Source organism: Lygodium microphyllum, chromosome 5 (genome assembly GCF_053477565.2).
Source record: "Lygodium microphyllum isolate KBCC chromosome 5, Lygodium_microphyllum_v1.1.10, whole genome shotgun sequence".
Classification (NCBI taxonomy): Eukaryota; Viridiplantae; Streptophyta; class Polypodiopsida; order Schizaeales; family Lygodiaceae; genus Lygodium; species Lygodium microphyllum.
In genome coordinates this window covers 163,382,817-163,397,634 of record NC_141139.1, presented here as the reverse complement: position 1 = coordinate 163,397,634, position 14,818 = coordinate 163,382,817, and the positions used below count along the sequence as shown (strand labels likewise).

Below are 14,818 nucleotides of genomic sequence, written 5' to 3'. Positions count from 1 at the left end.
ACAAATTATGGGGTTTGGACTAGTGGGTGTGCAAAATGTAGTTTGTGCTCTTTCCACTTGGGATATCATGATTCATCGAATTGAAAAGGCAACAAAAGTTATAAGTCCAAAAAATTAGTGTTTGTAAAAGTAGCCCATTTTAACTTCCTATTTTAAGGGGCTTCCCATCCCTCCATGTGTCTAAGGGGCATGAGAGTTGTTGGAACATGGGAAGTATAATGGGCTTGAAAGTTCATTGGCATGTATGTGGTTCATGCCCAAGGATATTACCAAGGGAACCACTCCATTGGTAGCCTAGGCCCCAAGCATGGTGGCACTAGGAATAACCACTGGTCCATTTGGTTGCCTAGGCCCCAAGCATAGTGGCATTAGGAATAACTACTGGTCCATTTGGTTGCCTAGGCCCCAAGCATAGTGGCATTAGGAATAACCATTGGAACACCAGAGTGCGGTAGCACCCAAAGCTAAAACGAAGCGCACAAGGAATAACCACTGGTCCATTTGGTTGCCTAGGCGCCCCAAGCATAGTGGCACTAGGAATAACCACTGGAACACCAGAGTGTGGTAGCACCGTATGCTAAAATGAAGCGCACAAGGAATGCTAGTGATGGAAATCCTCTAAGGTGGTGGTGGAAGCATAACCAAGAGAACCTGTCAAATATCAATCCTCTAAGGTGGTGGTGGAAGCATAACCAAGAGAACCTGTCAAATATCAATCCTCTAAGGTGGTGGTGGAAGCATAACCAAGAGGACCTGTCAAAGACTCTACGAGACTCCTTCTCGTCTCTTTCCTGATCCCTGTCCTCTCTGTTTGGGGGGGTCCTGTCCCACGAGACTCTCCTTCCCTGTCATGATTCTCTTCCAGCCTTTGTGCTTGGGATTATGCGCTTCCTTCCTTAGTCTTTCAAATTCTCCTTAATCCGGAGGAACCTCAGAATGAAGCTTCCGAACTCAGGGTCTCGCAGATCCTTTCGTTTCAGCAGTTCGCTTGGGGTTTCTCTTCTGGCATTGTTAGCTCTGTTCCTTGTTGGCACAGGTGAAATTCTAACGTTCTAGTGTCCACATTACGTCTTCTTCTTCTTCTTCTTCTTCTTCTTCTTCTTCTGCGTGCTGCGGAATTGTCCCTTGAAGTCGTTGTCTTTTCGGCTCCTTTTCTCTGCAGACGCCTACGATCCACTGGATCCAACCGGCAACATTACAATCAAATGGGACGTCATGTCATGGACAGGAGATGGCTATGTGGTAAGTTCATCAATATCCTGATGATTCATAGGCTAATGCATTTGTCTCCTATGCACTGCTGCGCTTCTGGAAGTAGTATCCGTAAAAAACAGAGGACTTGAGAGCAATACATCAACTGCTGCTCCTTCTGTTGTATGCGTGTGGTGGATGGACAGTGCTACCCTCCACTGTCTAGATTGTAATCTGTTGCAAGCGTTTGATGCATGCACAGTGCAACCGTCTGATGGCAGAGTAGTTTTTGCAGTGCACATTTTGGGCATTACAGGCAGCAATGGTAGGCATTACTTCATTGTCATGGTGCTGATTCTACCTCAGATTCAATGGCTTGGGGTTTTGTCTTGACAGGCGGTGGTGACGCTCTACAACTATCAACAGTACCGCCACATCGAGTCGCCAGGATGGGTGCTGGGGTGGCATTGGGCGCGGAAGGAGATAATCTGGTCGATGGTGGGGGGGCAGGCGACGATGCAGGGGGACTGCTCCAAGTTCAAGAGCGGGGTGCCGCACTGCTGCCTGCGCAACCCCACCATCGTGGACCTGCTGCCCGGGGTGCCCTACAACAGCCAGATCTCCAACTGCTGCAGGGGGGGCGTCCTGTCCTCCTGGGGCCAAGACCCCAGCACTGCCGTGGCCTCCTTCCAAGTGAGCGTGGGTCAGTCCGGCACCACTAACACCACCGTCAAACTGCCCAAGAACTTCACCCTGCAAACCCCCGGGCCTGGCTACACCTGTGGCCCTGCCGGGATCGTCAAGCCCAGCTTGTTCCCCAGCTCAGATGGGAGGAGGAAAACTCAAGCCCTCAGTAAGTAGAGTCCTTCTCGATGCTTGCATCTTCTTCCTCTTTTACCTTTTATCCTGTTGCAGTTAACGCCTGTAGTTAATGGGATTGCCTACCATTTCATGCGATAGCTAAGTTCTCTGAAACATCTTTCATTTTATCTGGCTTGAACCTCAAGTTATGCAGAATTATAAGTACGTTATTACACTTGATAACAATGAAAAATGTCAGATAACACCTTCAACTAGACATGTCGCTTGACAGACATTAATGTTTTGAACTTGTTTTGATGAGCAGAGTAGTCGAAAACCGGCATGACAGGCATCAAATTTAGGCCTTTAGAGTGTCCTGCTCCATAAATCCTTGAATATCAATTCTGAAAAGACATGATCGATGTCTACATTTGAAAAGCTCCACTAAGGTGTCTTCTAATGATCAAATAGTTCCTTTATGCATCTAAGAGGACCAGAAAAATCTTAGCCTGCAGCAGAGCAAATGGTTACCAACAGTCACTGTTCTCATGGAGGCTCTTTGAGACCCGGTGGTGGAAGGGGGAAAATAATATTTGTAAATGAGGAAAGACCGAAAGAGTCAATATCACAGATCTACCGAAGGTCTAGTGCACTACTCGGGAAGGGCACGGGCCTTTCATCTTGAGGCAACTAAAGACCCGTTCATATCTCTGGGTTCACAGAAATGCGATTGATGGCAGTGCAGGAAGCAGGCCAACAAAGAGCAAAACTGTGTAATGATGCCTGTGCTGTGCAATGTTATGCTATCTCTTGTTAACATTGTCTGTTGCAACTTATGCTATTACGAAGGTATGGTGACAGGGTGGTTCTTCTTTGGAAAATTGCCTCTAGTTAACTCGAGTTAAGTGGTATCCTTTCAGGGGAAAATGCCAATACCAAAAGGGTAATGCTCCTGGATGCTCATACTTCGTTCGTTTTAGAATAGGATGGTGGGAAGGCGCTCTAAAATGCTTCATTGGAACATGAAATGCCCTGGGTGAAACTGCTGATTGAAACACGATCTATATGTGGAAAAATCTGATTTTTCTTGCATTTCTGAGGGTTTTTGCAACCACTATGTACAGAATATTATCCTTAATAGCCTTGCATCCCCATCCCCCCCCCCCCCCCCCCCCCCCCCCCAACCCCGAAAAGGACATCCTTGGTTGACATGAGAGGATGGATTGGCATGGCATCAGTGTGTAATTTGATACTTGTTGTTTATAAAGAAAACTATCTCATATCTCTTGTTCAAGCGTTTCACCCGGAGTTGCGCTTGAGATTGCATCGTAATGCTTCTGATCTTTCTCGTGGCGAATAACTTCTCACCTTTGGTTTCTCGGGGTGATGTAGTGACATGGAACGTCACCTGCACCTACTCTCAGTTTCTTGCACAGAGAGCCCCAGGTTGCTGCGTTTCATTTTCCTCCTTCTACAACGAGACCATCGTCCCCTGCCCTACCTGTGCTTGTGGCTGCGAGGACAAGAGCAGCTGCTACGAGTAAGGAAACGGTGGCAAAACCTTCTTTGTGTTACTGTGAAGGAATGAATGAATCAATGAATGATTGATTGAATGATCGAATCGATGAATGAGCATGTTCCTTCGGCTTTGGCAGGACGGCTCCATTGCAGACGCTTACCTCTGGGACGCACACAGGACTCACACCCCATCTCACCAGACCACAGCTCCATTGCACAGCAGACATGTGCCCGATCAGGATACATTGGCATGTGAAGCAGAACTATCAGGCCTACTGGCGAGTGAAGGTCACCATAAGCAACCGCAACTACGCCTGGAACTACTCGCAGTGGAACATGGTTGTGCAGCATCCGAACTTCGACAATCTCACGGAAGTGTTCAGCTTCTCGTACAAGGCTCTCACACCTTACGGAGATGGCATCAGTATGTGCCCACTATTTGCTTTTTCCCTTTGCAAATTCATTAGTAAATTCGGGGGAAAGTAAATCGACAATGCACATCCCCTCTGCATACCGGAGAAGGTATGGTGGCAACATACAGTGTCTTAGTAAATTGGGGGAAAATTAAGCGTTTCATGAGGCTTTATATCCATCAGTTGCCAAATCCAAGAATTGTTGACGGTGGAGGCTGCCATGGTCGATTGATTGCAGAGAATTCCGTTAACTGTCTAAAGTTTACAAATTCATCAGTACCCTTGGAAGGAGACCGCACCCCCCTTTTTTCCATTGAATCTGCCAGAACATTAATAATGTACCCATCATTTGCCAAATCTAAGGATTGTTGACAGTGGAGGGCCGCCCTGATCGATTGCTTGTAGAAAATTCTGTTAACTGTTTGAGTTCACTAATTCATCAGTAACTCTGGAAAGTGACCGCATCCCTTATTCCATTGGATATGTAATAGTAATAGTTCTTGTTCCATTTTGATTGGCATAACCATTACAACTTGGATTGCCAAAGGTAAGAATGTTTGGGAATGGAGGCTGATGTAATTGATTGATTTGCTTGATGACAGACAATACTGCGATGTTTTGGGGGATCAAGTTCTACAACGATCTGCTCATGCAAGCCGGAGAAGAGGGCAATGTGCAGTCTGAGATGCTGTTTCAAAAGGACAAGAACACCTTCTCATTCAAAGAAGGCTGGGCCTTTCCGCAGAGGGTGTACTTCAATGGAGACGCATGCGTGCTACCACCTCCCGATGCCTATCCAACGCTACCAAACCGAGCAGGGCACTCCTTTTCAAGGCCAGGCAAAGCCGCACAATTCTTACTGGCCTTTGTGGCAGCAGCGTTCCTTCTCTAGAGAGATGAGGTATGGTGATCTGTGCAGCTGGTGCAGTAAACTCTGGGGTGCCATAGAAAGTGTCTTCTATGGGGACAGCTGCTGGCAAGACCCCCTAATGAAAGAGAGACATACGCGCATTCTGAGCGTCTGATGTGATCATATATGGACATTTTATATGAGGCTACATGATTGATTGAAGGGATCGAGGGGGGGGGACCTGCTGTGCTCTGAGTGGAGAGAGTCTCGGGAAGACTGGCAACAGATGATCGGATCTCGGATGAGAGAGAGAGAGAGGGGGAGGGGTTGGGGGGGCGCAAGCAGCTAAGAGTTTGCTATACTTGTCTAGTAGTAGGCCAGGTGCGATGATCTGGAATCTTGTAAAAACACTCCCTGTTCTTACCTCTTTCATGTATTGAAAGATGGAATAATGGCATGGACTAGGAACTTCTAATTAAAAGGCAGGTTGGGTTTAGCCTCAACCATATAATACACAATACAATAAAACAGGCTGGGCTTAGTCTCAATTTTATTGGGGAAGGCCTTAGCGCGGCTTCACGCCACGAGTTTAAAGTTGCATCGCAAACTACATTCGAAGAAGAGATTTTTGGACATTATGCTTGGTTGTAGGAAGTGAATGTAGCAAACAATTGACAATTATTCTTAACTTTACAAATTTGTTGAGATTACAAAAGCAACCTTAGAGTGTAGGATATACTCCACTTTTGGCCCACAAATGCCCCCTATGTGAAGACACTCTTAGACAAGTGTTTGAAGGGTCCCACATTCCACCGAGGCATTCGTGTTCCATTGTAGGATGCAGCCCATTAGTATTATAGTTAAGTTGTTTAGATACCTAAGCTTGCTTGGGCTATGAAGAGTACTTAGTGAAGGCTCAAGGCACTCATGACATCACTAGGGAGTCTAAGGAATGTATTTTTTGATGTCATAGTAGGCCACCACAAGTAGGCTTCTTTTAGTCACTTTAACAATAATTTTGCATAGTAGAATGTAGAGGGAGTGACAGCCAAATAAAGTGAATGAAAATGCAATAAAGACACTACTCATAAATAAGTAGATAATAATAAGTATTATTGATACATATAGATCCTTGGATTTAATGTTCATATATCTTGTCAAACAAAAGTGGGTGCAATAAGATGGCATTGCCTTCAAGAAAATAATATATATCTTGTCAAACAAAAGTGGGTGCAATAAGATGGCATTGCCTTAAAAGAAAATAATTGACAAGTTAAAGAAGAATATTGTTAATGTATGAATGCACTTAAAGGTACTAGCTTAACATGGTCATACACATTGGTAGCTAGCAAATCAGCTTTTCTATGGCAAAAATATTGGGGGTGCACCTCAAATATTGTAAAGGTATACGTAATTGTAATGAGTTATTTTATTTGAATAAAATCTTATCTAGTTGCAAGATTATATGTACAAAAGGGATGTTTCTATTACATGAAACAAAAATATTGTAAACTTTTCAAGACAAGGATCAATTTATTACGACCTAATATCTAAGTAAAAGGGGTACATCAATGTTATGGAATTATGTTTATTATAATATTTTATTAGGATTTATTATTGTGGATTTTATTTATTTGTCACATGATTTGTGACTTATTGTAAGAGGTGTGCATGTATGATATTGGCCACATTATGCTTGGCAAATAGATGGAAGGATATTGTGTGTTGTGTCGTGATGTGTAGATAACTAGTGGAGTAAGTGAAATTGTTATTTTTAGAGTGTAATATTGCGTGATATTCGTGATTCACAGTATGAAAAAATGTTATCAAAATAATTATATTTTCCATGCATCTACTAGTGTATGGGCTTTGCGTGCAAACATGTATAAAAGATTTATTTTTTATGTATTTATTAAATAACAAAATATTATTATTTAGAAAGCTATTAGAATAAAGTGTATTTCAATTTAATTTATTTGCACAACATAAGGTGGTTTTGATGTTTATAATGTACTTTAGGCACAAAAGCTTATTATAATATTATAAATATATACATTTGGGAGGTGGTCCTCCATATATAGGAGGGGATTATACCTAATCTTTTATTGTGTAAGTTTTGGTGTTTTTCTCTCATGTTATTTTATTAAACTTTTATTTTATTCTCAATTATATTCTATTCTATGGTGAAGACAAGTAACATTGATATCAAAGTGTGGTGATTGGTGGATGTGTCAATGTTACAAAGAAGGTATATATGTCTATATTGTATGTTGTAATCGTCATCATCAAGGTTTATTGGATGTCTTTTGGTTTCATAATTGATCCAAAGGGATTTTGGCATCATGGACTCATTTTTTCATTGATAATATCTCTTTCATTAACCTTGGAAGTCAAAGCATACTATTTTTGAAGCCTTAAAATCTTAAAACCACATATGAGTGCACCAAAATCACCCAACTTGTGATTTTACATCAAATAATGCTTTTATATGAGATGAAGGGAGATAAAGATTAGAAATCACGGTACGGTGCTACCATGTTGGTCCGAAAACCATCTTTGTCGCATTGAAAATCCACCATTAGAGCCATCATACTTTAAAAGTTGCTCTATTTTGATGCAAAATTCATTTTAAAGTTGCAATTACCTTTCCCAATCCTACTACAAAGAGACTTGCCTAGTGCAATAAATCATAAAAACTTAAGTCCACCTGCATATGACATGGTGTTATAAAGGTGGGGACTCTTTGCCTTAAAATACATTAAATTTATCATGGGCCCTTGACAAGATGATCGATTTTGGATACTTACTCTTAACCACCCTTGTATTGCTTACATGAAGTTGCTACGAGTTTTGCAAAACATGTTGCAAATGACATGGTATATGTGACCATGGAGAATCATATGGCTTGGATGAGGCCCTAATTACATATGTCAGTGATGAAGTTATTCTAACAACATGTCTCACAAGTTCATTAGAAGGAGGAATCACTTAAGTCCATAAAGTATACTATGATAGTGAGCATATGGCATTGAATACGCCTCATATGACTTGCATGAAACAAAAATTTGGCAAGAGGGAGTGAAGTCGTGAGCAGGAAAGTCAATGTAATTTTCAGTGTTGAAAAAGGGCGCAGGCTAGGAGAAGAGATCTGTAGGATTCTAATCACACAAGTGCTACTCAAAGTGGAGCTTTGCCATGCAACTCAAGCTTGGGAGTAAAGGAGTGGTGGAACCTTCATCTCTTGCCAAGTAAGTAGCACTTTTATCAAAGAAATAATAGTTTTTGTGGTTGTCCAAACTATGTATTTAAAGGGCAACAACCCATACAAAGGAGAGCTCAGTTACGAGTCATGAGGAAGGTCTAGGCCTGACTTGTGTATGCCGAGTTTGATCTCCCATGTCAAGAGAAACATTAAATCCACTCTCTTGAGTCTTTTAAGAGCTGAATAGGGATTGTTTTTGGACTTCCAATCTTGTAAATTGAAGGACTAAAATTCATCTACTCGTTCTATTGATTATCTTGACCCAAAGGGCTCATTCATGCTCTTGGAAGCTCATTGCAATCTACCATTTTGAAAGCTTGTACAGAGGTGTGTCAAGAAGTCTTCTTGACTTGTTTATAAGAAGGAAGTGGGCTGAATATTTCAGCCCAAACAAAGATTTGTGGCAGTAGCACTTATCTTTCTTCCCTTGAAGATTCATGGCAATGCTATGTTTGATGCAAGTGGATATTGCATAAGCATTGTGAAAGGGGTAACCATAGAGCATCTTGATTGCTCTAAGTACGTGCTCGGGCTGAAATAGGTGGTCAATTTTAAAGCAAACAAGGGTAGCATGAATTCCTTCTTCTCCCCTACTTCTGCATGCCTATTACAAGCTACCTATCGCTTACTACATGCTCTTGAATATAGGATTGTTTTTATACCTCATCAAAGTATCTTTTTGGGAGATAAATGCCATGAATGTGGGCTGAAATAGGCAGCCCTCACAATGATTTGTGGACAACAGTTCCTTTTACTTCTGTATTGCTTCATATGGTATGATTTATACTTGTATTTGGTTGATCTATACACTCTTTGTTAGGGAAAGCTTATGTTATCAACAAAGGTGAATTTCGGAAGTTTCATGAGCTGATTTGGGCTGAAATATTCAGTCATATTCAAAGAATTGGCTATAGCATTGATCTTTTACTTCATTTCTTGCTCTACAATTGATATCTTGTCAAGTATTATGTACCCCTATGGCAGGGCAATGCTTGAAGACCATTCATAGATGCTATGAATTGAATTAAGAGGAGCTTTTCCTCTTTATTTCTTGGATGTGGTGACTTAACCTTATCAGGTTCTTTATTTGAAGCTCTCTTGAAGTAAAGCTCTTTGTCCCACAAGCCTTGTAATTGACTCAAAAGCCTTATTCCTTACAATTTATATTGAATGTAATCATGCAAAGTTGAATGAGGGGATGCTAAGTTGTTTATGATACATGTACATAACTTCTGAATCTGTGATTTCTCTATCTTTGCTAAGATCTTGCAATTGAAAACTTTGTTAACATCTTCAAGGACTTGGCTTGAAACCTTCAACCCTTCTTTTACCTCTTTCATCTCCAGAGTCTAAGCTCTTGAACCCCAATATAAATTTCTCTCTTAAACCCCTGTGACTAACCGCGAAAGTACCTCTTGAACTTTTAAAAATTTGTTGTAATCTACTTATCTCTTGAAGCCACATCTCCAATCATCTTGTCAAAGTTTTCTTGCCAAACCCTTGTGGTGACCTTCAATCCTACGCGTTGCGATAATGTGATGGAAAAATTGTTCTTGCTTTCATTAGTCAGTTTGACAAATATTTTCATGAATAGCAATATGCTGAAAAAGATAAACTTAAATGCGTCAGTAACCATCTAGCAAATAGAGAATCATTATGGTGGAATGTTGTCTTTGCAAGAGTGTTGATTGTCCCTCTTCTTGGAAAGCCTTTTAAAAGAAATTTTTGCAGAATTTCCTTTCACCTCAATTCCATGAGAAAGCTATCAAAGAGTGGGATCTCCTGCAACAAAGATACCATGAATCCATCCCACAATACACTGAGTGTTTCTAGAGTGCCTTACTTCAACTTCGAATGCTTGAAGATGTTCTTGGAGGTGACCCACAAGTGCAAATATATGTTCGGTTTGCTTGATCACTTTTATGCGAAAGTGAATATGTTCAAGCCAAAGACTTTGGAGGATGCGATTTCTTTAGCGCATGATGCAAAGGATAAAATTCATGGACAAGAAAAGTGACCGAAATAATTTTCGGTTAATGGTAACTTTGGTACAAAGCAATTCAATTCTAACTTCTTAAGATTCAATCAAAATCTGTATCTGGTGATAGCAGCTCTTGAGATCAATGCAACGAAAGATACTAGCCCCTTGCAACTTATCCAAGCTATCATCTATCCTTGGGATAGGAAAATGATTCTTGATTGTGATATTGTTCAAAGATATGTAGTCTATGCACATATAGAAAGAACCGTCTTTCTTTTGAACAAGTAAGACCGGAGGAAGTATTGAGAAGAGCTAGGTTAAACAAACCCTTTTTCCAACAATTCGTTTACTTGTGTTAAGACCTTCTCTTGTTGTCTTGCACTTACTCGATAAGGCAGTTGGTTAGGTGGTGAACTACCTGGGATAAGATCAATTGTGTGATCTTCCGGGCACTTAGGAGGTAACTCTTCTGGGAGTGAATCACTAAAACAATCTTCATATTGTTTAACAAAATCATGTCTGCCTTGATCAATTAAAGAGAGAGGCTCTTTTAAAGTTTGAGACTTAGAAGCATTAGTTGGTATTGGGTGTTCATTAGAGGCACCAAGTGCCCTTGGATCATCAGTTTCTTTTGACTCTCTCACAAAAATCATGTAGGCAGAAATAGCTTTCTTTATTTCTTTAGAAATGCTAACATGACTAACCATTGGCACAAGCCAATCTCCAGCATCAGCAATGCATACTATGTTCCGACCCTTGAATTGAAATGCAAGGGTCTTCTTAACAAAATCGGAAAGAGGTCTAATTTTGTAATGCCAAGGCATGCCTAAGATAACATCACATTTACTTATGGGTGCAAGTAGAAAAGATTATTGGTTGCGGTAATCCCCAATTCTAAGATTCAACTTCCCTTGAATAGGAGTAGAATTGCTAAACCTGATCCAATTGGTGCTCCTAATCGATCCGATGGAATTTGTAGCCTTTCAACAATATTTGTTGACACAAAATTATCTGTGAAACCTGGATCAAAGAGTATCAAAAATCGTTGATTGTTGAGTGTCTCCCAACCCTTTAAGAGTTGTCTTTTCTTCTCATTTGAATGAGTGTTAGCTTGCACATCTGAAAATAATTTGAGGATGGTGGAGGAGGAACTTTAACCACATTTACTTCCTTCCGTTTATGAGGACAATCAGGCTTCATATGCCCTAACTCACCACAAAGAAAGCACCTTCCTTCCTCTTTGTACTTTTGTATCTCAGAGGGTGAGAGATACTTGCACTTCTTCTTGTTACCCTCTTGTAATATTTCCACGCAATAAAAGTAGTTGGTTAGTTCAAAAGTTAGTTAGTCAATTAATAGGTTAGTAAGATTACTAACTAAGGTTAAAATTGACTAGCATTAATAGCTAATAATTTTCATTCAATTAAAAATATATTCAAAAAATTTGAGTCATAAATCTGACATTTTTCTCGGATTGATAAGGACCGTAGCCACCCTTCACGAAAAGTACAATGTGAATGTGATTTATGAGCCATATTAATCACTAGTATTAATGTGCATAGTTTGAATGGTCCAAAAATATTAGATTCTTGGGGGAAAAAAAAACTATTATATTTTAGATATTATCCTAAAAAGATAGAGCTAAAAGTCATTTAAAAGAAAAGACAAGTGATGTTTTAGTTAGTTTTGGAGATTTTATAAAAAGAGAAATAAAGAAAAGTGACTGGCAAAATCATGCGCGCCGCCGTGATCGCAGTCTACAGGCAGTAGATAGCACTTCGAACAGAGAAAAGAAGGAGTGAACTAAGAGTCTTCTAAACAAGTGTCTTGAGTTTTTACCCCCCTTTTGGAGCCAATGCAACCATCAGATTTATGATTTGAGCATCAGATCATAGAGTCTTCTAAGAGTCCCTCCACTCTTGTTCTCAAACTTATCCCCTCCTCTCTAATTCATTATAAAAATATGAGGGATGGGGAGGCACAAGAAAGCATAAGGAGACCCAGAAAGGCTGCAAGAGAGAGGGAGAGAGAGAGTATACCGCTCCAAGAGATTGTGAGAGAGAGCTTGAGAGAGAGAGAGAGAGAGAGAGAGAGAGAGAGAGAGAGAGAGAGAGAGAGAGAGAGAGAGAAGAGTTACCCCGAGAGGCTGCACAATTTCCCTCTATCCCGATCCTCGATTTAACCATCTTCTCTTATGCTCTCCCATCTTGAATCTATTCCACCTTCTTAATCCCTTGAGTCTACTTGCGGACGATGGCCTCCAAGCAAAGAATGTCGCGTGCAGATGATAATCCTACAACTAGCAACAGAGCTTTGGGTGAAGGCATCACTGTCAATCCAATTGCGGTACCAGTCGTAAGTAATGTATTTTCAAATTGATAGATGCTTGTTTTAATGCTCACAAGAGATACATTACGCTCTGAACCTTGTGGCGCTAGAATAGGTCATTGAAAAGGATGAATTGTATTTCAAATATTCAAAGATGAAGTTTGTGAAGTGCTTGTATCAAAGGGAGTTAAATTGCACCTAGTTGCTATGTGATGAATCCATGCATAGCATAAGCAACATATGGGACACTAAAGTATTGAGCATCGATGAGTCTTTGATTAATCTTTACCGAGGATAATATTGTTTAAAGTTCGCAAGTGCATATACACGGTACATACATGGGAGAGATTATGTAAATTTTACATCGATGACATGCGACTCCTTGCCTTAGGAGAAAGGAAGATAAAGCCAAGAAAAAATGTTGCATAGTAGAGAAATGCTAAAAGATAATTGTCACTTAGAGAAGAGGCATAAATGCTCTTGCTAGATTGATTAATTTGCATTGAAATGATAGGACTTACGTCATGTATAGTATTGGAACCTTTAGTATATGCCTTAGGCTAAAGGAGAGAATATTAAGTAAATTCTACTCTTTGGCCCCAAGGGGGAGAGTGAATATGCGATGGAATTATTATCGCGTCTATTATTGTATTTTTTGGAAAAAATGCAATTAGTTAACACTCTAAATGTTTTTCTTTCAATCAAGGGATTATTGCATTGTGATTTGGATAAATATTCCAAGGCTTGTGTTGATGGCAAATGCATGGCAGGGGTTTGTAATGACAAGTTGCCATGGGAATAAAGGAATGTTTTTCTAGAATATGATATTAGGACTGATTGCTTTGATTGTGCTTGAATTTTAATTGGATTAATTAAGAAAGGATATTTTGCACGTGTGGATCATCTCCAAGATCACATCGCGGATTATCCCGAGAGGGCACTACTCGATTCACAGGCTGATGGTCGAGTGGTGAAAAGGCCAACCACGGAAATGGCATCTCACTCCTAGATTGCTTGTGGGTCAGGTGGAGATTTGGACACCCCTTGCTTGTCCAAATGAGTTGGAGATCCCCGTGAGCCCAACGTCTGGGACGTTAAAAGATCCTATTCTAGATAAAGGATGGAAATTTCGGTGCCATGAGATTTGGACCGGGTACTTCTGTTGGACAGAAGGGATACATAATTCTCCTGTATGGGCAGGAGACAAATATTAAGTTAAAGATAAGTTAAGGAACTTGTTTGATAAAAGGACTGCTTGTTTTGTTTTTGTGTATGTGTTGTAAATTACGTAAACGAACTCTGTGTCCTAAAAGGTTTAATTAATGAAGCTAATTTTAAATGTCGCACATAAATGTGGCATGACCTAATTAGATAACTAAAGCTATCGAGGAAAGTGTGGTGGATGTGACTTGGGTCCATCCTACGGAAGGGTGGTCCCGGTAAGCTGGGAAATTTTCTCAAAAGACGTAATAACGAAACTATGAAGACATAGAGTTAGTAGAGTTAAAATCCCGATTTATGCTGTTTTAGGGGAGCGGAATGGGACTATGCCTTATGGGCAGAGAGGTTGAGCTTCGCATCCCTCTCGTTTCCCATTCTCCATGAACCAAGTGCAGCATAAATATGCTTCGACTCTGTTGTTCCTACGCAAAGTGGTTCATCTGGAGCTTGACGCTAGCTACTTCCTAGAGACTTGGATGATAGGAAAGAAACCCTGACTTCAGGTCGGTCCTAAGTGGGAACGGCCGAATACTTCCGCTTCGGGGCAGACTCAGAAAGATCTAGATCGCAAAACCTGTGACATTCCTTGCGAGTGCCAGGTGGCGCTTTCTAGACTCCCCTCCCGATGGGCTGCTAAGACGTGTCCCATAAGTGGACAAGCGGACATGTTACACCCTCTAGCTTTGAATATTGGTCATGGGTAAAGGTAGGTCTTCTTCGATTAGTCTTGTCTCTTGGTTGATCATAGAGCTGCTCTTGTCTAGCTCTATAAGAACTCATCTCCAACTTTCAAGATGTACTAGGTGTATGCAAACTTTCAGCTATGATGGCAGACTCCATCATGCGAGATAAGGTTTCATGTGGATACACCTTCATGGTTCTGTGTAAATGAGGGAGTAGACCAGCTTCAAACTTCCTTTTCTTCTCTTCATCTCGCTAATCTCCATGAAAGGAGTAACCTTGAAAAGAGTAGACCAAAACTTGTCCACATAACTAGTGACCTTTTCATGCTCTTTCTGGCCTAGCCAATCCCACTCCTTGACATCATTCTCAAAATCAGGAGGCAAGAACTGAGCATAAAACTTCTTCTTGAACTTTTCCCAAGTCATAGGTTTCCTTCCCTCCAAAATGAGAGTCAACCACCAATTGCTAGCGGTGTCTTTCAAGTGCATGCCTACATGCCTTAGCTTGGAATTTTCTGAGAAATTACCATCAGAAAAAGTAACTTCAAATTTTCTGACAAAGGTTAACGC

The 14,818-nt window shown here is 40.7% G+C and overlaps 1 protein-coding gene across 2 annotated transcripts; it reads left to right on the top strand.

The window, feature by feature from the left end:
* Positions 1–566: 566 nt before the first annotated feature.
* LOC148036621 (COBRA-like protein 2) lies at positions 567–4,971 on the top strand. Of its 2 annotated transcripts, none has more exons than XM_087678623.1 (6): positions 567–1,036; positions 1,163–1,242; positions 1,588–2,044; positions 3,385–3,532; positions 3,648–4,032; positions 4,162–4,322. In XM_087678623.1, exons 1-5 carry the CDS (start codon positions 937–939, stop codon positions 3,994–3,996), a joined length of 1,134 nt encoding a protein of 377 aa, XP_087534749.1. In that variant the 5' UTR covers positions 567–936; the 3' UTR covers positions 3,997–4,032; positions 4,162–4,322. The 2 variants fall into 2 exon arrangements, with proteins under 2 accessions (XP_087534749.1, XP_087534748.1); XM_087678622.1 differs by lacking the exon at positions 4,162–4,322 and adding an exon at positions 4,526–4,971 and having other exon boundaries at positions 624–1,036; positions 3,648–3,934.
* Positions 4,972–14,818: the final 9,847 nt, after the last annotated feature.

Excerpts from the sequence above, each read along its gene's own strand:
- LOC148036621 (XM_087678622.1), top strand. The coding sequence starts at position 937 with ATGAAGCTTCCGAACTCAGGGTCTCGCAGATCCTTTCGTTTCAGCAGT. Across the intron at positions 1,037-1,162 it reads TCTGTTCCTTGTTGGCACAG|ACGCCTACGATCCACTGGAT; the intron begins GTGAAATTCTAA and ends TTTTCTCTGCAG. Across the intron at positions 3,935-4,525 it reads ACCTTACGGAGATGGCATCA|ACAATACTGCGATGTTTTGG; the intron begins GTATGTGCCCAC and ends GCTTGATGACAG.